The sequence below is a fragment of the Lacerta agilis genome, chromosome 6 (genome assembly GCF_009819535.1).
Source record: "Lacerta agilis isolate rLacAgi1 chromosome 6, rLacAgi1.pri, whole genome shotgun sequence".
Lineage (NCBI taxonomy): Eukaryota > Metazoa > Chordata > Lepidosauria > Squamata > Lacertidae > Lacerta > Lacerta agilis.
Window position 1 is genome coordinate 77,058,961 of NC_046317.1, and position 26,507 is coordinate 77,085,467.

The 26,507-nt window shown below is 42.8% G+C and overlaps 1 protein-coding gene across 5 annotated transcripts in view; it reads right to left on the reverse strand.

Annotated features, from left to right (window-relative positions):
* Window positions 1-1,091: 1,091 nt before the first annotated feature.
* Window positions 1,092-26,507, reverse strand: part of LOC117048997 (ubiquitin-conjugating enzyme E2 variant 1) — a 54,925-nt gene continuing 29,509 nt past the window's right edge. Inside the window, exons 1-5 of one of the 5 annotated variants that reach the window (XM_033153532.1) lie at window positions 18,396-18,503; window positions 11,216-11,330; window positions 5,421-5,569; window positions 2,782-2,907; window positions 1,092-2,001 (exon numbers count right to left, since the gene is read on the reverse strand). In XM_033153532.1, the coding sequence (XP_033009423.1) occupies window positions 1,855-2,001; window positions 2,782-2,907; window positions 5,421-5,465 (318 nt within the window). In that variant the 5' untranslated portion in view covers window positions 5,466-5,569; window positions 11,216-11,330; window positions 18,396-18,503 and the 3' untranslated portion in view covers window positions 1,092-1,854. Of the gene's footprint in view, window positions 2,002-2,781; window positions 2,908-5,420; window positions 5,570-11,215; window positions 11,331-13,904; window positions 14,144-18,395; window positions 18,538-24,464; window positions 25,621-26,507 lie in introns of those variants that run through there. The other 4 variants (XM_033153531.1, XM_033153530.1, XM_033153533.1 and 1 more) reach the window with 4 other exon arrangements.

A 26,507-nucleotide genomic window follows, 5' to 3' on the forward strand; every position in this document is an offset into this window, starting at 1 on the left:
TTATGGAATACTGGTGTGTTAAATTTTTAATTACAGAGGATGTTAAATCCTTACAACTAATATTTTCCTCAAAAAGAGTTAATGGAAACATCAATTATTCGTTGACTTGATAAGCTTCTGCTTTTAAACGTGACTTTTTGTTGTTTTCTTTCTTTTTTCTTTTTACACAAACACTGCATTTTTATTCTGTAAAACTCAAAAAGAGAGGACACACTAGATTGTTTGCATTTAAGCTTGCATCCATGTTTCAGCAGTCGGTGGTCCAAAACAAGAAGTTCGAAAAGGAAGTGATTTGCCAGGTAGCCTTGCCGATCACGGTCTCCCTAACCCACTCTGCATGGCATTGCCATCCCGTATTTTTTATTTAGGAAGGAGTCCTCCTCTCTGCTGTGTGCCAGGACCGAATCTGCCCTGCACAGAGCAGAACTGTCTCTAAGATGTGTCGCTCAAGCGGAGGTAGTGACCTTCAGCTCAGGGAGCTGGAGTGTTTTGTTTCAAGTTTCCTACATAAAATACCATTCCACGATATCTGGCCATCCTGAACAGGCTTCAGCAATCCTGGTAAATTACTGCTCTTTTCACCATACCAAAAGCCTATCTAATAGCATCAGCCATGGCCAGCTTGGCGGTGTGGAAGCAGCGCCACAGGGCAGGAAAGGAAGGGGATACTTGCGGGCAAAAAACAAAACAAAACCGGACACTCTTGTTTTCCCAGCTGGCGAAGACTAAAACCGATAGCCCAGAAGAAGTCGAAAGCACGAGGCAATAATAATAATAATTATAATTATAATAATAAAATCAGGCAGTTTGCCAGCCACTTACCTCTTTTTTTGGCCAGGTGTAAAAGACAGCGTCACAGAAGGGGCAAATTGAAAGCAGCACCCCAACTATGAGAAAAGGGAGAAAGACTGAAAGACACCCCTCCGCCCCAGATCTATTGCCCCAAGGCCCACATTTTGGGGGAAGGTGATGGTGCAGAAGTACAATCTATGCCTTAGCCAAAGGTTATGGGGAGAAAGAAGAGCCTCCTCTCACAGCCCCTTGCAAAAAAACAAAACAAAACAAAACAAAACAAAACTATAGTATTCTTTAAAAGAAACAGAAAATAAAGAAGAACCCCGAGACACACTCAGCATTTTACTAGAGCCTGCACAAAGGGAGGGATGACTGAGGATACCAACACATCCCATTAGTAGTCCAGATAACCCCAGCCTAGGACTGGGGATTAAAACCTTTGGGCACAGTCCTTTTGAGGCATGGTCCTCAGCAAGCCTTACTGGAATGAATGAGATCTGAGCAACAGCCTGGGACGACACTCTTGCGCAGCCTCGCTTCTTCTCAAAGGTCTAGGAGAACTTCCCCGCAGACTGTGCCCTTCGTGTCTACCCTAATAAATAGCCCTGAGCGTCAACCCTATTGCGGACAGACAAGTCAGACAGAAAGGGAAAGAGAAAGGGGGCAGGGAGAGGGGTGGAGAGAGATAAACCCAGGCCAAACACACAGCAATGTGATTGTGTGACGTTTGCTTTTTATGCTTTTTCACAGTCGAGTTCAATGTGCCACACTGGTCTTGACAGTAATAAATTTAAATAGACTTTTTCTTGATACCAGAAGTTCAACTATGGACAGTGGTTACACATGACAGCATTATTTGTTATAGCACAACTTATTTTCAAATGGGGGAAAAAATTAGTATCATTTACAGTATCTCAAGATAGACTTTCCTTTGCAAGGGAACTTCCTTTCCAGTACTTTGGAGGTCTACAAGATGCATCTAGAAAATTTACTATGTGGAAAATGGAGAGAGCTTAAATTGATGAAGGGGCATGATTTTTCTGTTGTTGTTTTTTCCCATTAATTACTGTAACATTGTCCTTCAGGTGGTTGAGGGAGTTTCATATTTTCTTTAGACATCATTAGACGCCGGAGCTCTTGCAGAACAACTTTGATACTATAAGAATTCTGCCATTTTGCTAGGACTGATATGGCTCTTGGATCCACCTAGAAACAAATAAAAGAACCACAACCATGAGTTTTAAATTGCTTCGCATTCCCACTGCACCTGTAACACTGAAAATGACCATTGCCAGGATCTAAAGACTCACACAAGTACTATCACATGCTCAAGGTGACTTTTGAGTTGTATTTCTTAAAAGAATAATACCCCAAATGTACGCAGTTCATCACTTTTACCAAACTAGATTTTCAAAACCCCCACTGGTGGTGGGGAGTTTGCAGAATAAGTTTGTTTTTTTGTTTGTATTTAAAAAAATTGCATTCACACAAAGTTAAACACATCTAAAGTACTTCGGATTTTGGCCTAAGGCTGGAAATTTTAGTCAGCAAATTAATCAGCCAAAGATTTAGCAAATAAATTGGCGAAATCCAATTTAAATTAGTAGGGCTGGAAGTTGAAGGGCACATTTGCTTATTTTTTAGGCTATTTCGGTTCTGGTTACTGCCATAGGAAATTTACAGAGAGAAAAACTAAAGACCTCTTTTCAGTCAATCAGCAGGTTTTGTTTATTAACTGATAAGTTATCGTACTCCTTCAGTATCTGGAAAAGGCATCTATCTATATTGCAGTTTTGGTTATTACACAAACTTGTTTGAATTGAACCAGTTTAAAGATGGATGATGGAAGAACTGAAATTCTTCTAAACGCATACAGCTGTAAAGCAGACACTAACTTTGAAGGGAGATTTAACAAAGAAACAGCTATATGCTTACAGAGATGAAACAGTACATGAAATACTGGGACATAAAGGATATAAAACTTACCACTCCGTTAGAACTATTTACTCCATTCATATTAATTTTTGTTACAAATCTTACAAATGGAGGTGCTTCTGGATATTTAGGCCCACATTCTATTTTAAGGCTGTATATTCTGTTTTCATAAATTGTCTGAGGGAGGAAAAAAATTGTGTCAGATGATCTATCACCAAAGGAAGGCCCCAGTCAGGTGATATACAGAGAGAGAAGTTTCACATTAGCATAGATAACATTCCCACTCTGCTGTGCCCTCATTGTTTGCATAAACTGATTTCATGATACAATAGGAAACAACTTTTCAATATGGATGGGCATTCATGTCTAATGGAAGCGTCAAACATGTCTTTGCATCTCCAAGATGTAACTGATCACACTTTCTCTTCTTTTTGACAAATCAATGTATCTATCACTCAAAACGCCACCATCTTCTGAACAAACTTTGCCCATTTTGTGATGACTGGTTGTCAGGGTCTGCAAATAGGTGGTGGGGGAGGAAGGAGCTGTAAACTGGCACTCCACTAAATTAGGATTTCCCAAACATTGGTCTTCACCTGTTGTTGGATTACAACTCCCATCGTCCTTAGCTAGCAGGACCTGTCATCAGGGATGATGGAACTGTAGTCCAGGACCAGCTGGAGAACCAATTTTGGGAAACCCTGCACTAAATCATGGCTTGCTTGCAAGGATCCTCCAGCATAAGAAGGACCTTTGCTTCTATATATGGATGCCTGAGAGGGGTCACCAGTCCCTTATCACCTCCCCAGCCTGCTATGGGCAGCCTTCCCATAATTCAGAACCAGTTATGGGATGGGGAATGGAAGGCTTTAGATAGGTGGCACAGCTTGCTAAGTGGAATCGTTGGATCCAGTAAAATAATAATGGACCTGGGGCCGCAATCTGACTTAGCTTTCCCAGGAACCAAAAATTAAAAAAAGACTGACAAGTAAGGAACAGCTGACATTAGATGCACACAGTTCAATGTGACCCAGTGACTTGCAAAGTCAGGATCCTATCCAATGCTCCCCATGTGCTAGAGCAGCAGACTTCTACTTATGGAATAGAATTTTCCTTTCCTTTCGTCTGCAGCAGCAGCAACCCCCCCCCCCCACATCCACCAAATCTCCTCCAGAAGGTTGGAGGACCCTCTGGAACAGATCTGAGGGCATGCGGGGAAGGGAACTTGCATTGCGTTGAGCGGAACATCATGCGGCAGCATTGGATACGACCTAAAATTTGTTAGATTCATACCCTCACCTTCCTTCTAGGAGCTCAGAAGGGTTTACATATGGATTCTGTAATAGCAATCTGTAACTTACCAACTTGTTTAAGGCACAAGATTTATTAGTTTGCAACTGCTTTGGTAAGAATAAATAAGGGGAGGAATTCAACACAGTGCTATGGAAATAGTTCTGTTACCGACGTATTTCAGCTTGCTAGATGGAACAACCCCCCTTATCTTTTATCCCCCTGTGTGTTCTGGGGGCTCTCCCAACAACCCCCCCCCCCAACTGGGGGCATGGGGGGCACATGAAGGAGGAGAGCGGAGAAAGCCTGCTAGCAGAAGTCCTTATGTGGGCATCTGCTAATGGGACCTGTTAAGCTGAATTTGGCCCAATGTATTTTACCAGAACAATTCATACTATCTTCACACTTTCTCATTCTCCTAGCTACACTGTCTGTAGCTAAAAGACAAGCAGTGAAATTCACTTATTTGCCAAAGTAACATATGAGAATGTTTAAAAAGAAAAGAAATAACTGAGAGGGGGAAAGACTTGCAACTATCCAACCAAAGTAAGGAAAAGAAGAAGAGAAGAAAGCAGGCAGAAGAGGAGACTTCAAGGTGCATTATTTTACCTGCCTGAAAATGGAGGTGAAAAGAGCAAGTGTCCAAGCCATGTCCCCGTGCACGTACTGTATTTTAAAACTTGTGTCCTGTGGATGGTTGTGTGTGCTTGTGTACATGGTATGACTAAGTACACCTAAGTACATCTCAGAGATGCATCTGTATGCATGCATCTACATGACAGCAAGTTAATGTTTCCATGAGTGAGGGTATGTCAAAATAAAGCGCTTTTTTAAAAGAAAGAAAGAGAGGCATCACAGAACATGGTTAACACCACCTACACAGGAAACTTCCCATTTATGGCTGTTATTTAACATTGGGGAGGGGGACACTGTATGACATTTTACCCACTTAGATAAACATGCTATTTTCTAGAAATGGTGTAAGAAAAGTCTGATATATTACTGGTCTGCAAACTGTCACTCAAGGGGTATGCTGGACTCCAGGGGATGAATACAAATTGTCTACCAGGCACAGAAAATCACAGCAACATCCCATAATGTTTTTAAAAAACCAAACTGTGATTTGCTGCTGCTGCAATCTAAAAATGGTTCATATATTCTTCCAACATTTAGCATGGATAAAGACATAAATACTGAACCTAGGTTAAATGATTTATTCCCAATTTTGGACAAAGAATCTTACTCCAAGAATTTAGCATGACATGGTCCATACTGTCCACTACCTACCTATAGGACAAAAGCCACAAGCAGAAAAACCAGTGAATCCTGTCACACACTGGCAGAAACAGACATAGAAAAAGCAGGGATTTATAGGATATTGTGTTTAAACTTATGCTTACTCTTGGAGGCCCAATAATCATGCCTGTCCATCTTGTAAGTGTCATATCTTCATCATCTTCAAGACCCCAGCTAACTGTCCCATCTCCAACTCCTTTCTGACCTTCTTCAAGTTCTTCCAACAGTCGAAAATTACGAGGAACTTTTACACCTAAAAATAAATCAGGATGCAGTTTTGAGATGAGAACTTACGGTAATAAAATAAGGTAGCTGGTGCTTTTCACCAGTATGCTGAACACGGTATTAATTAACAATGCAATCCTATGAATGTTTACTCAGAAGTAAGTCCTGCTGAATTCAATGGGGCTTACTCCCAAGGATATGGGTATAGGACTGCAGCCCCAAAAGTGAGAAATGGTGCAGTTAGTAAAGATACAAGTAAGATAATACTAATGTGAGCAACAATGCACATCAATTTCAACTATATATACAACATTTTAAGAAAACAACAACATGCATCTAAGGTTAGTTTTTGCAGAAGGTATCCCGTTTGGGCTTTACAGAGAAATTACAAAATCTGAGACCGATACCAAACAGGAGCCTGGAGAAAAAAAGAACCCTCAATGAAGTGGCAGAACCACAACATTATGCTACCAGACTTAAGAGGCTATTATGGCATGCCCAAGAGTTATATACTACACTGGGCCAACACAATGCAAGCAAATCTGCTGGCCAACTTCAGGTCCCCAAGAAAAATCACAGGTAACAATTATCTGTGGCCCTTTCTCATTTCTTTGGGAAGAGAGTAGAGCTGGAGGGGTGTGACAGAGAGAATGCCCATCAGAATGTCTGCTTTGCTTTGCCTTTCCCTGAATGCAAATACGCACTGTGGAGTTGGCAAGTTTCCCCAGAAAGTGGCAGCCAGCCAGCCAGCCAGCCAGACTGCATGGTTTACCTACATCCTTACTGTGTCAATTATGATCAGTGAAAGTCTTGTGTGCTGGTTTTTATGAGTTTAACAACAGGTGGCAGAGACAATCAGAAGGAAGAATGGGGGGACGACAGTGATGGAGGAATGGGTTTAAAAATCCACTAAGTTAAAACTGCAACAAAAATTCTGTTCTACGGGTAATGTAGTGATGCAGCCCTCTCAACTTTATAGAAATGAAGAAGTAGTTCTTAGTGATCTAAGCTGTGCTGTAGCACCCCTGTGAAACAGGACCCAAGTTCAAAGGACAGTACCCATTGACTGACTAAAGTTGTGGGAAACTAAACATAAGAAGGAAAGAAAAGAACTACCGGTATGCAGAAATCCCAATTTTCACCCATCCTGAGCACATGTCAAAGGAACAAGCAACCTCTTTCCATCAGGCCAATTACCCATTTGGTTCACCGTCTTGCTTCACATAATCAACAGTACCAGCTGCTATACTGTCTGCACCAGTGTCTTAGCATGTGTCTAACAAGCATTTAATTTTAATGCAAAGCTGGGGGGGGGGAGCATGCCACTCCAGCAGATTACTACTAGTTAAATGCATGAGTTGCTTAAGGGTATGCTCCAAGTAAAAATATAACAGACAACAGAACCTTACAGAGGCAAACCCCCTCGCCCAACAACTCAAAATACAATGAATTAAGTATACTAGTATATTCCAAATTAGCAGCCAAAATGTTTTTCTCAAGAGAACAATAGCTATCCAACAGTGATGAAAACTGGAACTCACTGGAACACATTTCAGTTACATTCCATGAAGGATGAAGAAAGGTAAGAAACAAATATTTAGCTTATATTATTTAATAAGTCTGATGCGGGGGGGGGGAATGCAATATAAACTGTTTATAAGCAACATGAACTAAGCAGAAAACAATTCAGATCTGTTTAGCAGATACTATAAACCATCTGAGTGAACCTACTACATTTTTTTCTTCAGTGAAACCATGACAAATATTAACTCTCCAGGTTCACAGTTTCGGGCAAAGTCAAGGCGTTTGACTGAACTGATTCCTATACATGTTATTTTCCTTATACCTTTAATTACATCTGATATACCAACTGCTCTCTTTTCTGTAAGAGCAAGAAATATCTTCTCTACCTCTTGTAACTCTAGTGTCTATTACTGTGCAACATGCCTTATACAGATGACTTTTTGAATGCTATAGTTAGTTTTTTTTTTAAAAAAAGGCACTTCCTGAGAGCAAGTGCCCACTTATTCACTTCTAGGTACAATTTAAAATAGGTTCAATGACCAATAATGCTTGCATGAGAATATATCACAGTTGAGAAGACACCTTCTTCCAAGAAATGTGCTCCTCCTGCACACAGCTATCTACATGCATACAGTGGTACCTCGGGGTACATACGCTTCAGGTTACATACTCTGCTAACCCAGAAATAACGCTTCAGGTTAAGAACTTTGCATCAGGACAAGAACAGAAATCGTGCTCTGGCGGCGCGGCGGCAGCAGGAGGTCCCATTAGCTAAAGTGGTGCTTCAGGTTAAGAACAGTTTCAGGTTAAGAACGGACCTCCGGAACGAATTAAGTACGTATCCAGAGGTACCACTGTACTTGGTTTGTATTTAATTGGCATAATATAATCAACAAATTAGGAAACAAGGACAAACACAAAAGAGAATGCCTACTGATATGAACAGGAAAGACCCAAGTTGCTCCTCAAATACAAATACAAATTATGTGTAGGGGTGGACAACTTCAGACTCATCTGAATGGGGTGGGGTGGATTAACTGCTAAATAATGATCAAATGTGGATACGCCCTTACTCTATAGGGAAAACCTGTCAGAGTTACCCTTTTAGGTAGTAGAAGAAAACACTAGAGAAATTATTCATTTACAGTGGTACTTAGTTTAAGAACTTAATTCGTTCCGGAGGTCTGTTCTTAACCAGAAACTGTTCTTAACCTGAGGTACCACTTTAGCTAATGGGGCCTCCCGCTGCCGCTGTGCCATCGTCATGCTATTTCTGTTCTCATCCTGAAGCAAAGTTCTTTAACCGAGGTACTATTTCTGGGTTAGTGGAGTCTGTAACCTGAAGCATCTGTAACCCGAGGTACCACTGTATTTAAGTATTTGTATACCATTTGTTCTAGAGTATCAGGACAGTGTACAACATAAAAACATTTAAAAGCAGTATTAACCAATCATTAATATGAGGTGGCTACTCAAGGGACATTTTAGACAGCTGCACAGACCTGTCGCTAATGGGTGTTCATCGCCTAATATTAAGCACATCTTATGTTACCCCTTCATATGCTTATGATGATATGACACAATAGTATGTTATGATTGTTTTAATCTTGCATTTGTATTATTTCATGGATTTAGTTAGCTGCACTGACTTCTACCTTTGGAAAGAAGTTAAGGTGCACTGTTTAGGAATAACTATCACCCGCAATAGATTTTACTTTGGCAAAGCTTTTCTGCTGCAGCCATCCTAGAACTTTCAAAAGTCAAGGCATAAAAAGCAGCTGAAGTGATCATTTACTCAGTTGTTACTTTGCATCCTAAGGGGAACAATGACACCTACAGTAGTAAAAAAAAAAAAAAAACCCAAAAAGCAGAGAGGTTGATAGCAGCTTCAAGATATACATTAACTCAAATCAGGCAATATTAATTTCACTGTTAAAAAGCTACCCTTGGTAAAAATTCTGATTTCTATGATTTAAATTCTACAATATTACTATATGATCTTTCTGCCAAATTGGAATTGATGAGCTAGAGGGGGCATTCCATATCACTGCTGTACAACTGTCAAACTAACACATTTCTATGGAAACATGAATAAAAATCTCAAAATTTTAAGATGTCCTCTCTCCCCTGCAGCTCGGCACTGCAAATAGTTTATTTGAGGAGCCAGGTTGCACAAGAAAGGAAGCACCTGGCAAGGTAACCAGCAAATATTTGTTCATGACAGCAACCCTGCCCGCCTCCCAAGATGTCATGCTATGTTTTGGAGGCATTCCAAATTTCTGCAAGCCCCTGCAGTCTGGCTGGGCCGGGTTCCCATTTCTTTCCCCACCTTCAAGATGGGGCGGAGGTCAGCATTCTTCCCTGTTGTGCTGAGTCTCAGAAAGCACCAAACCCTATGGCTGTTTTCCAAGGCACTCTGGGGCTCAGTAGGAGATTCCTCCCAAACATATTTGGGAGACCCCGAGCACAAAAATGCTGCCACTGCACCCAAAGCATGGCAACAAGCAACACACAACTTTTTCTGCCAATAACATGACCAAACATGTATTGGGAAGGGCACAGACATCATGGCAGAGCAAATTGTCTGCCTCTGCACCTGAAGGTAGCCACCTAAATGGCCTAGGGGCTGAGCTAGTTTACCCACCCTATTTTGACTGATGGCAAATTTACTGGGCTTACACAATTGTTTTACTGGAATAGTTTAGCAGGAAGAGAAAACAAGCTCTCAAGCTTGCACTTTGCATCTCTGTGACGTCATGCCAGTCTGAGATACAGGATTAGGTAAAGGTAAAGGGACCCCTGACCATTAGGTCCAGTCATGGACGACTCTGGGGTTGCGGCGCTCATCTCGCTTTACTGGCCAAGGGAGCTGGTGTACAGCTTCCGGGTCATGTCGCCAGCATGACAAAGCCACTTCTGGCGAACCAGAGCAGCACAAGGAAACGCCATTTACCTTTCTGCCGGAGCAGTACCTATTTATCTACTTGCACTTTAACGTGCTTTCAAACTGCTAGGTTGGCAGGAGCTGGGACCAAACAACGGGAGCTCGCCCTGTCACGGGGATCTGAACCGCCGACCTTCTGATCAGCAAGCCCTAGGCTCTGTGGTTTAACCCACAGGGCCACCCGCATCCCATGAGACTCAAGATTAACCCAGAAAGGCACTTAAGTGTTTCACATTCTATTGCTTCCTGTCCAAAGCTTAATTAAAATATTAATCTGTCCTATTAACCAGGCAGAATTTAATGTGGCAATGAAAAGCAAACTGCTCCATCCTATTGGGATCTCATTATGCTTTAAACTGGGGTTTAAAACTCAAATGATTTCCCACCCCTTTGTCGAAATTAGCATTTAGCAGATCCTTTGATTCACAGCATCATCTAACGTTCATTCTTACAATATCTCCCAAGAATTATCACATGCTTTTGTTACCAATCTCTCCTTGTCTGTCACTTAAAACATCTATACTCTTTTATGCACCTTAGGAAACACCTGGGCATTGTAAGAGGCACAGAGCTTCTGCAATCCATGTCACATTCTCCTGTTCTTAGTACATAATGCAACTGTCACTGAGCTGCAACTTTCCTTCCCCACTGGGGGAATACACAGCACATGCAACAACAACAAAATATTTAAGAGGATATTTTGTCTTAAAACGGATCAGACAAATTCATGCAAGGTACACTTATCAGAAGACATTTGCCATCATAGCTTTATATTCCAAGGCCTTGCACTTCTGCTAGGGATCAATAAGGGGCAGCTATTTCCATCATGCACTCCTCAAAAACTTCCTCGGGCAGCTCACTGGCCACAATTCGTTACCCAGCTGGGCCTTTGGTCTAAACTAGAAAGTCAGTTCTTACAATCTTATGTCAGAGGTTATTCAGAGTTCATGGGTAGGTATTACTCACTGTAATCTATGAATACCATTCCATGCCGTTAATAGAAACGGCCAGGCAGCATTACCACAAACAAAATAACATCCACGAGATCACAGTGCTGATCCTTGTGATTTCATAATAAAATTCATTATTTCTAAAGAGATCAGAACTCACTTTATAAAAAACAGGTTTCTATGGATATTACACAGCTTTGTAAAAAATAACATTTTGGAACTTATGTTACAGCTAATCTATTTTAAATTAACCTACTTTTATCTATAATTCCATATTGTCACAAATCTTAAGTTTTCATAATTTTGATAGTTGATAGCTCCTGGGGTGCACCCAATGCTACCCCTTGCTACTGATCAAGAGCCGACTCCATCTGAATCGGAAGCAGGGAGAGAAGCGAATGTTAAACATCTGGCAGAATGGTGACCCAAAGACACTTTGCCCTTATTAGGGTTTCATCCTACTCACAAAGAAGAGAATTGGCTTGGAGCTGTCCTAAGTTTTAAACAACCCTTTCACGATTTTTCGTATGCTGAATTCTACATCAATGGAAGCTAGTACCAATGAATCCTGTTGTTTCTACTTTTCACAGCCTATTCTGAATGAACCTAAAACATAAATCTATTTGACATTTTGGACAATGCATTTTAGATTTTCTTTGAACACATAATGCTAACTTCTAATTTACCTGCTAGAAAAGATGCTCCCTGTCAGTTTGAAAACAAAAAGAAAACCCTGATGTATGCATTTGAAATGGGACTTACTTTTCACCCAAAGAAACATCCCCTTTTGTATGATAAAGCAAATTTCCTCTACAGCCTTTGCTCAAACTCACATAAACATAGAATACAGCATCGACTTTCCTTTCGCCCACTGTTCAGATAGGCTATAAATTACTAACCTTTCTATTAAACTGTAAGAAAAATCTCCATTTCTGAACCACAGCATGGGTTTCTGGATATTAATGTTCATTGTTTTTCAAAGAAGTAGACCAAGATTTTCCACACAATCCTCTAGAGCTTTCAGGCATTTAGCCTTTCCAAGCTTAGGAACCCACCTTTAACCAGGGATCTATCGTTTTTTTGCTCAGCTTGCTAGGAAAGCCAAATATTGTACTCAGCAGCTACAGCACCCTCTGCTCCCATCAAGCCCTTCTGGTATCTCTAGGTGGGAAGAGTAGACTGTTGGCTACCAGATACTGAAGGCACCACTGGACAATGCTCTCCCTGCCCACCCCTCCTGCTCTGGAGCATGAAAAGCCTACAGGTGGTGGGCATTGTTATTTTGGCCCTGCACAGCCAAGGTTCTTTGGGTGCCCTAGCTACACAGCTGTCAAACAATTCCTAGCCTTCCTCCAAACTTTGGCACTGGGCAGTTGGCAAGGATTATTGGTAGACAATCGGTAGACACCACTACAGCTTCATAGGTAGAAGGAAGGCTGCCAACTCATCATCACAGGTGCCCAAGATACAGGCATTTCTGGTTGATTTCAAGTAGTAAGACTAGAAAAGCCCCCCTCCCCACTCTGTTTAGAACCCTGGAGAGTTTCTGCCAGTCAGAGCAGCCAGTGGTTTGGTGGACCATTTGCCTAACAGCCTCATTTGTTCATATACCATGTATTGCTTACTGCTACTAGAGGAGCGCATGTTTGCTAGCCGCAAAAACAGTCATAGGGGTGGTTGCATTTCTTTACACGTTGTTACTCCTGTGCTGAATCTTCATGCAATACAAAAGTAATGAGGGGAAAAGCAGCAGCAGCAGCAGCAGCAGCAGCAGAAGAAGAAGAAGAAGAAGAAGAAGAAGAAGAAGAAGAAATTAAGCATGACAAAGGACAAAAGCGTGGTTCCACCCTAATCTGGATTACTGTCAGAAGTTCTGTACCATGACACTCTGCCCCAAAACGTATTAGGAACTGCCCAAACCCACGCTGCAGGCCAGGGGTAGCCAAGATGGTGCCCTCAATATGTTGCTGTTATTATAATTTATTGGTTGCTTACTTCAAAAAAGATTGTCTCAAAATCTTATCTCTCTCTCTCTCTCTCTTTCACACACACACACACACACACATATCTACCTATATCATCTATCCATCTATCTCACACAATGCTAAATTCAAAATACATCAGAATTTTATCAAACATGGTGGTAAGGGCTGGTGGGAGTTGGAGTTCAACATCTGTAGGCCACATCTTCTACCTTCAAGATATGACCAAACCCCATTATTTATTTTTCAAATTTCAAGCAATAACTGTCAATACACATGTGTGTCCTTCCATGATCAAAATCGGAAGGCACATCTCATTACTTTTAACTGTGCACGGTCAATCTTGTGGTAGAGACTGACAGGCAGGCACAAGAGCCCAGCCACTAGCTGTCTAACAATACTATCTGAATGTGCATGGGTCTAGTACATTCTAAATTACTACCCAGCTATCCTGCTGTTTAAGGCATTTTATAAACCACTTACTCAATAAACCTCTAAGCAGTGTACATAACACAGTAAAATTAATTCTCAGTAAAACACAGACAGAATTGACAGAATTTAAGAACAAATACAGTCATACCTCGTGTTGCGAACGCTCCGTGTCGAGTACGTTGCGTACTCCGCAAACCCGGAAGTGAAACCCGGAGCATGGACGCTTCTGCGCATGTCCGCGAGGTCCGTGGATGCGCAGAAGCATTCTGTGCAGTTCGTGCATGCGCAGAAGCGTGATCTCACGTTTTCGCGCATGCGCCAAAGTGCCACCCAGGTTGAACACTGTTCGGGGTGCGAACGGCACCCCAGAACGAATTAAGTGCACAACCTGAGGTACCACTGTATACATGACTGAATTATGTGGCCAGAAAGGCTTGCTGAAATAAATAAATAAATAAATGCATGCTTTTGGCAGTTGCCTAAAACTGTACAATGAAGGTGCCTGCCTAATGTTATGTGGAAGCCACTCACCCAAACTGTAAGTCTGTTTCTTTGAGAAATAGGAGAGTGGCATCTCTCAGTGAATGCTCTCAAAGCCATCCAGGAAAATAAAACTCATTTGCCTTGTTCTTCTTCCAACCAAGTCTAAACTGCAAAGTCAGCAGCTGCAAAGGATTAAGAGACTGCAGGCTTGACAGGATGAAAGGACATGAGGTCCCCATGTCAGCATCACATTTTATACAAACAGCCCAGTGCTAGAACTTCCTGCAAGAGCAAACAGAGAATGTACCACCCACTGTTGTAGTGCAATGGCACAAAACATGGCATTAGGCTGGCACTGCAGTGATAGTACACCAAGCTAGTGCAAGTGCTGAGAACTGGGGTACTAGCACTTCAAATCTGGTAGCTGAAACAGAATGCATTTATAGGAGGAATGAAAAACATTTCTGAAAAAATGTGAGCCTCAAGCAAGTTTAAGTAATTGACTGACATTTTGCAAAATACTGTTAACCATACTTCCGCCTCAAACTTCTAAAATGAAGGCTGGTTCTAAAAGCAGCAGAGGTAGCTTTTCAATTCCTCATTCAAGAATTATTTCCTGTGTGGTAATGTATTTAAATAGGTCTCTATGCTAACGTTTCAAGGCAGAACTTGAAAACAAAACCAATGTTATAGCTCTATTCTGCACAGGCAAGGCAGAAAGTATCAGTTTTGAGGAGTGAAGTGAACTTTAATCATTTCTCTGGTTTACGATTTTTGTATTTTTACAATTTTGTATTTTTACTTTTTCCATCTACATTGTTGTTGTTGTAAAAAAAGAACAACTTTAAAACTGAGAGCAGGTGTTTTTATCCAACAAGTTCAGGAAACATATTTTTGCTCAACAGAACTCTGTCTGGAAGTAGTAGTGATAACAGAGTGGTATATTGCTTACAGCCTACTAGGCCATTTTTGGTCAGTCACATTGACTCAGGCTTACCCACCTCACAAGGCTGCTGTGAGGATAGAGTAACAAAGCCCCTATATAGAGTTATAGCCCCTAGGTATATATTCTATCCTAAGCTCTGGAAAGAAGGGTTTTGAGTATTAAATAAACACCTGACCATAGAAGCATAGGATGCTATTTCTTTTATCAAAATGTATTGATCAGAGCCAAATTTGAAACAAAGAATTTGAGAAGATCAATGGTAAACCCTGAGAGGAAAATTTCTTCATCAGTAAAATTAATAATAATAGTAATAATAATAATAATTCATACTCCACCCATCTGACTGGGTTACCCAAGCCACTCTGGGCTGCTCCTAACAAAATATAAAGGGACAAAACACCAAACATTAAAAGCTTCCTGAAACAGGACTGCCTTCAGGTGTCTACGAAATGTGGCATAATTGCTTAACTCTTTGACATCTGATAGGAGGGTGTTCCATAGGTTTGGCACCTCTACCAAGAAGGTCCTCTGCCTGGTCTTGCATTGAGGGAACCGCCATAAGACCCTTGGAGCTAATCCTCAGTATCTGGACTGAATGTTGGGGGTGGAGAGGCTCCTTCATGTACACAGGGCCAAATCCATTTGGGGCTTTAAAGGTCAGCACCCAATTGGCATATTAGCTACCAAACCAAGTTGCTTTTAAAGAGAGGTTAAAATACACGATCACCAACATGAGTTTGACCAAACTGTGGGAGGCAGTGAAAGACAGAAGTGCCTGGCGTGCTCTGGTCCATGGGGTCACATAGAGTCGGAAACGACTAAATGACTAAACAACAACAAAAATACAAGATCACTCTAACTCAAGAGATGGATACCATTCACAAGTGAAAGAGCATTCCTGTACTTCTGCCCTGACTTTGTCTATCCTGAATCTCTTACCAATCAGTTTCATTGGACTACTTCGAGTGTGCCTCTGAATGTCAGCTGCTGAGAATCTCAATTGGGAGAATACAGTTGCACTCAGATCCTTCTTTTGGTCTTTCCACACACATCTCATTGGCCACTGTGACAACAGTGGTGCTGGACATTGTCCTGATCCAGAAGGCTCTTCTTATGAATTCTGGTATTAAGAGAGAGTAACTTCCCTCTAATCATTTTGTCCACACTGCAGCAATCATGCCAGGTGCATCACAATTGCTCCCATTTTACAGGATAAGATGTGGCGACGGAACTTCATGGTTTGCTATAAGCCATGCAGTTTGTCCACAGCAAAGGTGGAGCTTGAACTCATTTTCCCCAGATCTAACTAGCTTTTTCACTATATACTGCACTGATTTTCCTAGAAGCCCATCCATTTCTTTACAGGTCAGAAATCTAGAAAAACTGTTTACTGTAAGTAGTATACAACCATTCTGAATTATGCCTCATCCTCTTATTACCAACACCAAAGGTTACGATCATTGACTCTACTACCTCCTGAAAACTGATCACAGTTTTATGGACAGTAGCAGTTACAATGCTGAGCTTGAACATAGAGAGTGAGGTTCAAAACCATGTTCAGCTATGATGCTTTCTGGTCGTCATTTGTAAACTAACCTAGTAAATACTTATTATGCATATAACGTTTTAGTATCCAAAACACTTCACTTTACAATGGCAGCAATCCTTATGATGGCCTGGTTAGGTAGTCCAGTATTGCCATGATAGGTGTGGGGACTGGGCTCAGGATTGGAAAAACCTCCAGCTTACCTAACAATTCCTTACTAGTGAGCTTATAGCAGAGGTATGATCTGAATCAGAGACTTCCTGGTTCATAGCTTAGTTCCTGAACTCTGCTGCCCTCCGGATATTTTTAAGTATAACTCCCATAAGTCTCAACCATTTATCATGCTAACTGGGGCTACTAGCTGTTACTATGCTACACTAGTCAACCACTTGGGGCTATTGTGTAGCAAGAGAAGCATTCTGGAGGATGAATGAGACAGTACTAATTAGAGAGCAGCTTCCTGTCTAGCCTGCCTCTTCTCTAAGTAGCATCCTAGAAGTCACACCCCATCCTGTACTAAACCAATAGATTAACATATTTATATCCCTTTTCTTCCTAGAAGGACTTCCATGCATTTTACAATAAATGAAGATCAATGTACAGCAGGGGTTGCCTACGTGGTGCACTCCAGGACTACAAATTCCATCACCTGTGAACACTGGCAATTTTAGCTGGGACTGATGGGAGTCATTGTCCAAAATATCTGGAGGCTTCCATGCTGGCAAACCAACATACAGTTAACGCAATTCTTTTTTTAAGGCAGCAGTAGTGGCTGAAAAATACACTGGGTTCCAAAAAAAACCCCAACAACCTTGAACACAGGGCACAGTCTGATGGCACAGGATGCATCCACCTTGCTGAACCTAATCAGTGCTGGGGCTGATCAGCATCTGGAATGGAGCCCACCTGGGAGTCCCATGCATGTTGCCTTAAGTTCCAACATAGACGGCAGGCAGGATATAATGCAGCAAGAAAATTAAACCACTACTTATCATTCCAGGTCTGGATTCCTCAGTGACCACCCCAAATAAAACCGCAAGAGCCAGTGTGGTGTGATGCTTTTAAGAGTGCTTGACTCTGGGAGACCAGGACTCCAATTCTGACTCTGCCACGAAGCTCACTGGCTGTCCTTGGGCCAGTCACTGTCTTTTCCAGTGTTTCTCAAACTTGTAGCCCAACAACAGCTGGGGACCCAACTACTATCATCCCTGAGCATAGCTGTCAACTTTCCCTTTTTTATGGGAAATTCCCTTATTCCAGCGACATTTCCCATTGCAAAAAAAGGGAAAGTTGACAGCTCTGTCCCTGAGCAATGGTTCTGCTAGCTAGGAGTGATAGGAGTTGTAGTCCGACAACATCCGGGGCGGGGGCCCAGGTTTGAGAAAAACTGTCATAGCCTAACCTACCTCGCAGGGTTGTTGAGAGGATGAAACAAGGAAGAGGAGGAGGAGAACCACTTACGCCACCTTGAGCTCCTTGTAAGACAAAGGCGGCATATAATTGTAACAAATAAGAGCAAAAAGAGCAACCCGTCAGATCCTGCTTCCTTAGTCGCAGCCTGCCAAGGAATCGGACAAGGGCAGTTAGAAATTAGGAGGGAGGGCGCGAGGCCCGCCGCAGCGCTGCGCAGTCTTCGGAGGTGCAGTGCTTCTGAACATGGAGGCTCTACTTGGCTGCCCGCATGCGGTCCCGTCCATCAGCCTCCCTGACACGTTTCCTGCAGAGCCCACCGGCCCCCTTCCCGCCCACGCCGGCCTTCCAGCGCCACCCCGGCCCAGGCCCCTGGCCTCCCCGTGCCTCAGCCCCGCTCCTGCCCCACAGCACACCGGCCTCCCCGGCCACCGCCCCTCGGGCCCCAGACACACCCAGCCGCCGAGCCCCGGCTCCGGGTGGCTCCCGCCGTGGTTGAGGAGGGAGGATGAAGCGGGTCCTTCCTTCCTTCCTCCCGCCCCCGAGGACCCCCCCGACCCCTCGCTGTCGGGGGAGGAGGCCCCGTGCCCTCCTCCCGCAGGCCAGGCCGGCCTCGGCTGCCGGGTCCCCCGCTCACCCGAGCCCGTGGTGGCCGCCATCTTGCGCCGCTTGTCGCTGCGAGCCCGGCCTCCCTGCCGCCCACGTCACCTCAACGCGGGAAGTGAGCTGCGGCGGCGATAAGTGGCTCTGGGGGCGGGAGGGCGCGGGGCCCGGCAAACCAAAAGAACAAAAGCGCACGCAGACGCACAAGCCTTCCGAGGGAGGTCCGGGTGGGACCAACAGCGTCTCGCCGTAGCTGGCCTGCCCGCAGCGCGCGGGTTTTCGTTTTGCTTTGTAACGTCTTTGCGGTGCACGTATTTCGCCGGGGAAAAGGAGGCGCTCGGGAGGGCGGGACGTCAGAACGTAATAAAAGAGCCCGACTAGGCCAGCATCCTGTTCTCACACGGGCCAACCAGGTGCCGGGGCGGGGGGTGGTGGGGTTAGGACTGCAGCACAAGGGCATTTCCCCCTCCCGTTGGTGTTCAAAAACATTGCTAACTCCGATGGCTAGTAGCCATCGATAATAGCCTTTATTCTCCATGCTCAACAAACAAGCCACTGTGCTATTCAGGAAAAAGACTTGCGTCTTCCTAGTCTATTCAACATTTACTCTAACCACTAAACCCCATTGCCTCTCAAGCTTGATATGATGGCGAGACAGTGAGAAAAATGTGACTGCTTCCGAGTTAAACCTCACCTGTCACAAAGCGTGTACTGTTCAGGTTTCCGTATTTGTCAAAAGAGCTGATTACCTTGAATTTGAAAAACACTGTTCCAGTTCATTTAAAAAAACTTGATGTGTGCATTATTCAGGCCTCTGTATCTAGACCTCAGGACTTGCTCCAAGCCCTACCTGCCACTGCCACTGCTCCATGCCCCCTTCAACCGCTTTTGCCTAGTTGGAATGTGTTCTTGGACTGTGATAATGCTTCTTGCCTGGAGACATGAATGTGTAGAAACCTCTGACTTCTCCATGGCTGGAATGCAGCCTGCTATACAGTCATGTGTTCTGCCCATGCACTAGCATGTGGACCATGGAAAGGTATGCAGTTAAAGACAGAAAGTCCCAGGCCTTTCTTTCCAACTCTTCGTTGACAGTAAACTAAGATGATGGAGGGCACAATCCAGGAGAAGCTCCCCTGCCAAACATCTTTAAACAAGTGTGCAGTTGCACTGCTCTGCTGATTCCAATGGGGCTTGGACAAGCAAACTTTCCAGTGCACTGGGCTCAGAGTCTAGTTCTTTGTGCTCCCCACCCCCCTAAACTCTAAACCAGAGGCAATTACATTCGAAGGCCCACACATGGTGACACCCTGAGCCTAAACACAGCTTGATATGCATATAGTTGGGCCGAGCAGCTGGAAGGTGAGAGCACCTTGATGATTTCCACCTTGAAAACATATGCATGAAGATCTTCATCTGGAAGATCTGTATCTAAAACGGTTGGTGTATATGAAAATATTGACAGACCAAGGTGAAGGTGAATGGTTTAAAATACCCAAATGTGGGAAGTGTTGAAGGAAGCGTTAGTTTAGAAACACTTCACACAGAAATTATTCCCCCCCCCACACACACTACATGCATGACTCTATGCTCACTGGAGGAGGAAGAGGAGTGCGGGGGGAACGCACCGCCCCCGGCAGTGCGATCCCAGTGGGGTGCCATCACGGCTGTCCCCCCACCCATGCTGGGCGCCACGCCCCCACAGGTGCCACACCCCTGTGGGTGGCCCACCACGCCCCCAGGACGCGCGCCAGCCCCGCCCCCTGCCTGCTCTACGCCTCCCCGCCCCCCATGAAGCTCCGCCACTGTCTATGCTAAAACTTTCTCCCATAGATCAATTGATTAAATGTTTTTTTCACATCATGGGCATGATCCAAAAAGCTGCACAGCTACTTACATGCAACAAAAGAGACTGGGTAGTACCTGACAAAATTATACTTGGATCAGAGCCATTACTTAATTTTAGCCATATTAGTCAGCAAATATCAGCAAAGGAGGACATTGCAGCAGTTTTATCCTTGCGAGCTGCTGCTAAGATGTCTTGCCCTGATGAAGGAATATAATACCAAAATGTATTAGGTACAATTTTTTTTAAAGAACCTGCTCTGTCCCCCCCCCCGCCTTTTTTGGGTGGGGGGAGGTTCCATTCTGAGCATGCCTTAGTTGGATACCATTGGGCTTCTATTTCTCAAATGTTATTTGCACTGCAAACCACTTTTGAAACTAAGGAGCCAAAAAAGGCACTCAATCTCTTTTTATATGTGACCGCCACAGCTAGAGTTGTATATGCGAAGAAATGGAAAGGAAAAAAAGAGGTACCCAGGAAGGAAATTTGGCAGAATAAAATGATAGAATACCAGAATTAGTAACTATGACTGTGAAATTAAGAAATAAGGATGAGTCACAGGTAAGAGATAAGAGGAAGTGTTTTGGAGAGTATCTTAGAGGGTACAACTTTTCAATAACCTTCAAGTAGGAATGAACATATGAGCAGCAGATAGCACTAAATAAAGGCATATTTGAGACGAAAAAGTTTAGAATAATAGAATATGCAGCCGACAAGACACTACCTAGAATGCCATGAAGAGATGGACTGGGAAGTCCGAGGATAAGGGATAAATGATGAATACTGTATGATGTATATATAAATTGTAAAAACGCGTAAGCGAAAATAAAAAACAATGAAACTAAGGAGCTTTTAAGAGGCCATTTGTGATACAGTGAGTGTGTGCAGGAGAAAGGGAAAAAAGAAAGAATTCAAAGAGAAAACTGTACCCTGTCCAAACACTTTTGTACCTTGTTAGTTACTTAACCTTTAATGTAGTCATTGCAATATCCAGCTGTGGCCGGCAGGAGTCCCTGTTCACCTAAGGAACGGTAAGAGACAATGGCAAAATGTAACTATAGCATGACTGATGCCAAAATTGCAGCTTTACCGCCTGCAGTCACCAGATGTCTGATGTTAAGAATGACAAGATTGTGTTAAATGACCAAGAAAAGTGATCCACTTTAAAAGCCATTTTATCCCCTCCAAAGAGAGTTAGAGGATGAAAACCAGACAGCAAGTCTGATATAAATAAAACTGATTTTTATTAAACCATTTCTAAAAGGGATACTAGGGACGTGAGTGGTGCTTTGGGTTAAACAACAGAGCCTAGGGCTTGGTGATCAGGTCAGTGGTTCGAATCCCCGCGACGGGTTGAGCTCCCATTGCTCGGTCCCTGCTCCTGCCAACCTAGCAGTTTGAAAGCACGTCAAAGTGCAAGTAGATAAATAGGTACCACTCCAGCGGGAAGGTAAATGGCGTTTCCGTGTGCTGCTCTGGTTCACCAGAAACAGCTTAGTCATGCTGGTCACATGACCCAGAAGCTGTCTGCAGACAAACGCCGGCTCCCTTGGCCTATAGAGTGAGATGAACGCGTAACCCCAGTTGTCCGCGACTGGACCTAATGGTCAAAGGTTCCTTTACCCTTTAAAAGGGATACTACAAATACCATTCTCACTCTCCTTTTGACAAAATAAAAAGGCCTACCTCCAAACACTGTCATTTATAATGAATGTTCTCATTATGGTGGTAAGGTATTTAATTTCTTTTACAGAGTTAGAGGAATAGGGTCTTGGGGGGGTGTTGCTCCCAGATCCATCCTTGTCACTGGAAGCCCACATGGCTTCAGCAGCAAGGAGAACCTATTTTCAGGTCCATAACTGGTTCCCGAAGTTATGGCTGTCTGTGAATCGTGATAGCTTGCAACAGAACCTCCCGTCTTGAGTACTGAAATGGGGCTACCCTGGAAGACAGCCCAGAAACTGCAGCTGGTGCAGAATGCTGCTGTAAGGGTCCATGTCTGGGACTTTTGATAACTGTGCCACATTGCACTTACTTTGTAGGATTCACTGGCTGCTTATATGCTACAGGGCTCGATTTAAGGTGTTTGACATATGAAAAGCCTCATCAACTTGGGACCTAAAAGGTGCCTTTCCTTGTATCAGCCAGCCAAGGTTTTGAGATTGGCAAAGGGGGCCCTCCTTGTCCTGCTGGCAGGTACCACTCTGTGTGGGGATGTGAAATTCTTATAACATGACCTTACAACTCTTTGTGGCACCATATTCATTTGCCTGTTTAAAAAAAGAAAAATCACCTTTTGACCCTCCAGACTTAGTAATTGCCCTACTCTGGAATGCCCTCACCCTGGAGGCATGGGTGGTTAAATTTTCAATGCGTTTCTGTTGCTTAATTAAAACATTTCTGTTCTCTCAGGCTTTTTGAAGCTCTAGTTATATCTGCATTCGGTTATCTATATTTTTGCTGCTTCCTGATATTATCTGTATTCCCTTTCTACCGTTGTCCTGTTTTTGTTGTTAACAATCACCTTGGGACTTACACCTTGTGGTGAAAAGTGGTTTATGAATTTTATAAAAATGCATCCTACAAAAAAATGCAAATGGACAGACATAAACAGGTAGCTCAGTTTATTATCTTTTAATGGACTGCAGGGCACAGCTTATCCCCAGGCGGGTATGTTTAGCCTGAATAAGCAGAGATTGAGAGGACATACGATTGTCATCTTCAAATATCTAAAGAGCTATCACCAAGAAGATGGAGCAAGTTTCTTTTCTCTTGCTCTGGAGGGTAGGACCCAAATATTCAACGGCTTCAAGTTACCAGAATGGGGATTCTGACTAAACATCACAAAGAACTTTCTGATAGCAAGAACTGGTTGACAGTGGAACGGCTTCCCTTGGATGGTGGGGGACTCTCCTTCCTTGGAGGTTTCCAAGCAGAGGTTGGATGGCCATCTGTCATGGATGCTTTAGTTGAGATTCCTGCATTGCAAGGAGTTGGACCAGATGAGCCTCGGGAAACCTTCCAATTCTACAATTCCATAATGGTCACACACCCATCCAGGAATTGAACATCAACAGCTGCTTTATACTGAATCAGACCACTGGTCCACTTAACTCAGTACTGTCTACACTGTCACTGACTGACAGTGGTTCTCCTCAGTTTCAGGTTGAGGTTACCCAGCCCTACCTGCTTCTGCATGCAAAGCAGATACTTCAATCCCTGAGCTGTCCAGAACATGCAGGACAAGTGTTGACAGCCATCAGCCATCTTAGAGATCCATCTAGCATTATCAGCTGATGGCAATGGTAAATAATGCCTTCCCTTTCGTTGGATTATTTTATTTGCCTGGACGGTGTGTTGTTTATTATGACAGTTTTTGTAAATGTAAAAGTTTATGGTATTGTTTTAACTTAGCTCAGTTGGTAGAGCCTGAGATTCTTAATCTCAGGGTTGTGGGTTTGAGTCCCACACTGGGCAATGTAGGGGGTTGGACTAGATGACCCTTGTGGCCCCTTCCGATTCTATGATTCTGTGAACTCACTGTTTTGAGGTTGAAGGGAGTTTGCTTTGTGAACTGCTTTGGGATTTTCTAACTTAAAAGTGTGGTTCATAAAGGACCCCGATAGACAAATATTTAGAAGGTCACACCATTTCTAAACAGAGAGTGAAAGATATCATAGAACCTGTTAATAACAGCAAGATGGCTCAGAAGTGGTAAACTGCCCCAGGGCCTCCAGATGATACTGGCCTACACCTCCCAATGGCCATGACAATCCATCATGTTGGCTGAGGTTGATGAGAACTGGGAAGTCCTGAAGGCCAAAGGGTGATATAGATAAAATAAAGAAAATCACACAAAATGTACACAGTGCCACAAAGTGATGGAAAGGCTTGGTTATAAGAATGAAACCATAAGCAATACCTCTATTTTATCTGTAAGTTAACACTGTTTGGCCATAAGTATTCAATGGGAAACTTGAGTTAAATCAACCCACTTCAGCACAAATATCTACATTTCTAATTGTTCTGTAGAGGCACAGAGTTCCACAGATCTACCTTGGTGGATTTACTTTCTAGAACACGGACTTTTCAACAGTATTCTGTACAAATCAAGAAATCTACTCACAGCTTCATGGGTTTTGTCAGGATCAGCATGATATATTAAATTGCTCTGTGATTTGTATTTGCCTGCTAGAGATGCAGTTACACCTTCAAACCACAATAAAAATAAAAATAAAAATTGCAAGGAGACTGAATAAATGCAATTAGTATAATCGAAGTGCTTTGTTATAAATATATTATATACATTCAGACCACATTAAAATATTAATCCATGTTACACCAAAAAGATTAAGGCTTTATAATATTTACATGAATGAGCAAGCACCTTTAAAAAATACAACCATTAACCTATCCCTTTCTAACATATAAATCATGTGCCCAATTTCCTAGAGCTACTTTGAACAATGATTATTGGAAGAGGAATCATACTGAAAAGAACCCCAATTGCTGAACACTAAACGACCTAACACAAGCGTCTTTATGCTTGGACACTTGCGCAGAACATGTTCTGCTCTTCTTCCCAGGTTGCTACCAAGTCAGTTGCAGGCTTATACAGCAACAGTCTGCTCAGATATCAAGGAAGTAAAAACACTTGTTTATTTCAGGAGACACACGACAATAAGGATCCTTATCCCCTAGCAGAACGAGACTCCCAAATGTTCTGTTGCACACCACATAGACTAAGACTGGACATGATAGCAAGATGAAGCAACTGGAAGGTGTACCAAACATTAAATGAATTGAAGTGGTGACAATTTCATAAACTTCCCTTCCCCTCTGGCTGATTTTTTTCCCCCATGCAGTTTGAACCTGCTTCTTAAAAACGCAGTGCTCGTCTGCTTATCTTCATTATTCCACATTGGTCTTAACCCTGTTTTCAAAGTGGTAATTCATGTTGATACAACACATTTTACTGTGCCAATGACATATCTTACTAGAAAATGGTGCACTGTCTTCTCCAACTAATGGCTTTTGAGACTCAAGGACGAAAATGGTGAACATCAGCAGATGTGGCTAACAGAAGGTGCTCCGTACAAATGGGAATTAGCCATTTGCATTTTCAAGTATTATTTTGAAGAGTGAGTCCTTTAACTGCAGTCTGTTAGCACTTTTTAAAAGCATTGTGCTTTAGTCCATTATCTCTTTACAAGTCTTTAATTTGGCTGATGGCTTTTTTCTTTTAAAAATATTGGCAACAAGTATAAGGACTGCAGAAGCCTGGCAAGAGTTTATTTTATTTTCTGGGCCCATTTCATGTCATCTGCTCTTGGTTTTTCTCCGGTCAGTCCTTGAATGATAATCTCGAGGAACCTCCAAAATCTGATTTTCTCCAGCGGGTAGTTGAGCCAGCCTGGAAAACGATAGAAAGGGAGAATACAGATGTAAATGAAGAAGTACAGTTGTAGATAATTGAATTTATTTGTTTTAAGATAGTCTAATTAAAAAAGTGAAATGCAAGGCAAATGACGATTTGGGTCATTCAACAGGAGTAGTGTGTAGGTTCAGTTAGAAGCAGGTCATCTGATGTCAATCCCACTAACTTCAATAGGATTGGCTTCAGGTAAGTGTATAAACAATTGCACTCTAAAGCTTTCCGCCTAGATGGGAGTTTTATTTTTGAAACTAAAAGTGTTCCGCACAACACAAGTCTCATTAACCACATTTTTAAGGGCTACTTTCAAACCATGCAAACTGTCAACCAAGTCTGATTTAGTACAGGTTTTCCATATGCCAACCAGCTAATTCAGCTTTTACACACAGCTCCTGTTCAACTAGCATGCATTTGTAATTAGTTGCTACATGCCACTGAAAACTAGAATGCCCAGTCCAATTTTGAAGAGGTGATGCAAAAAAAAAGCAGCAACTGATCCCCTTTAAAATTGGGAACATATTGCGGTAGCTGTGTGAAGGAGAAAGAGGTGTTACTGATACACTCTGCTGCTCTCCCCTTGCAGGGAAAGTGAAGGACAGGAAATGTGGCAAGATAAACTTTGCAGTTAGTTGGAGTCGCTCAACATATCAATCGGAATCTGGCCACAAAACAAATTTAAGTATGACAAAACTAAAAGTAATTTAGGGCTTGAATGAGAGTTAGCTGTCAAAATACCAAATGCCACAAGCCATCAACGATCAAATATAACAGTCCATTGCACATGAGGTGTTGAATATCACTGAATGCTAGCTATCAGATATAAACCCTGGAATCATGTATTGTTGTCAAACATAGGAAGATCAAGT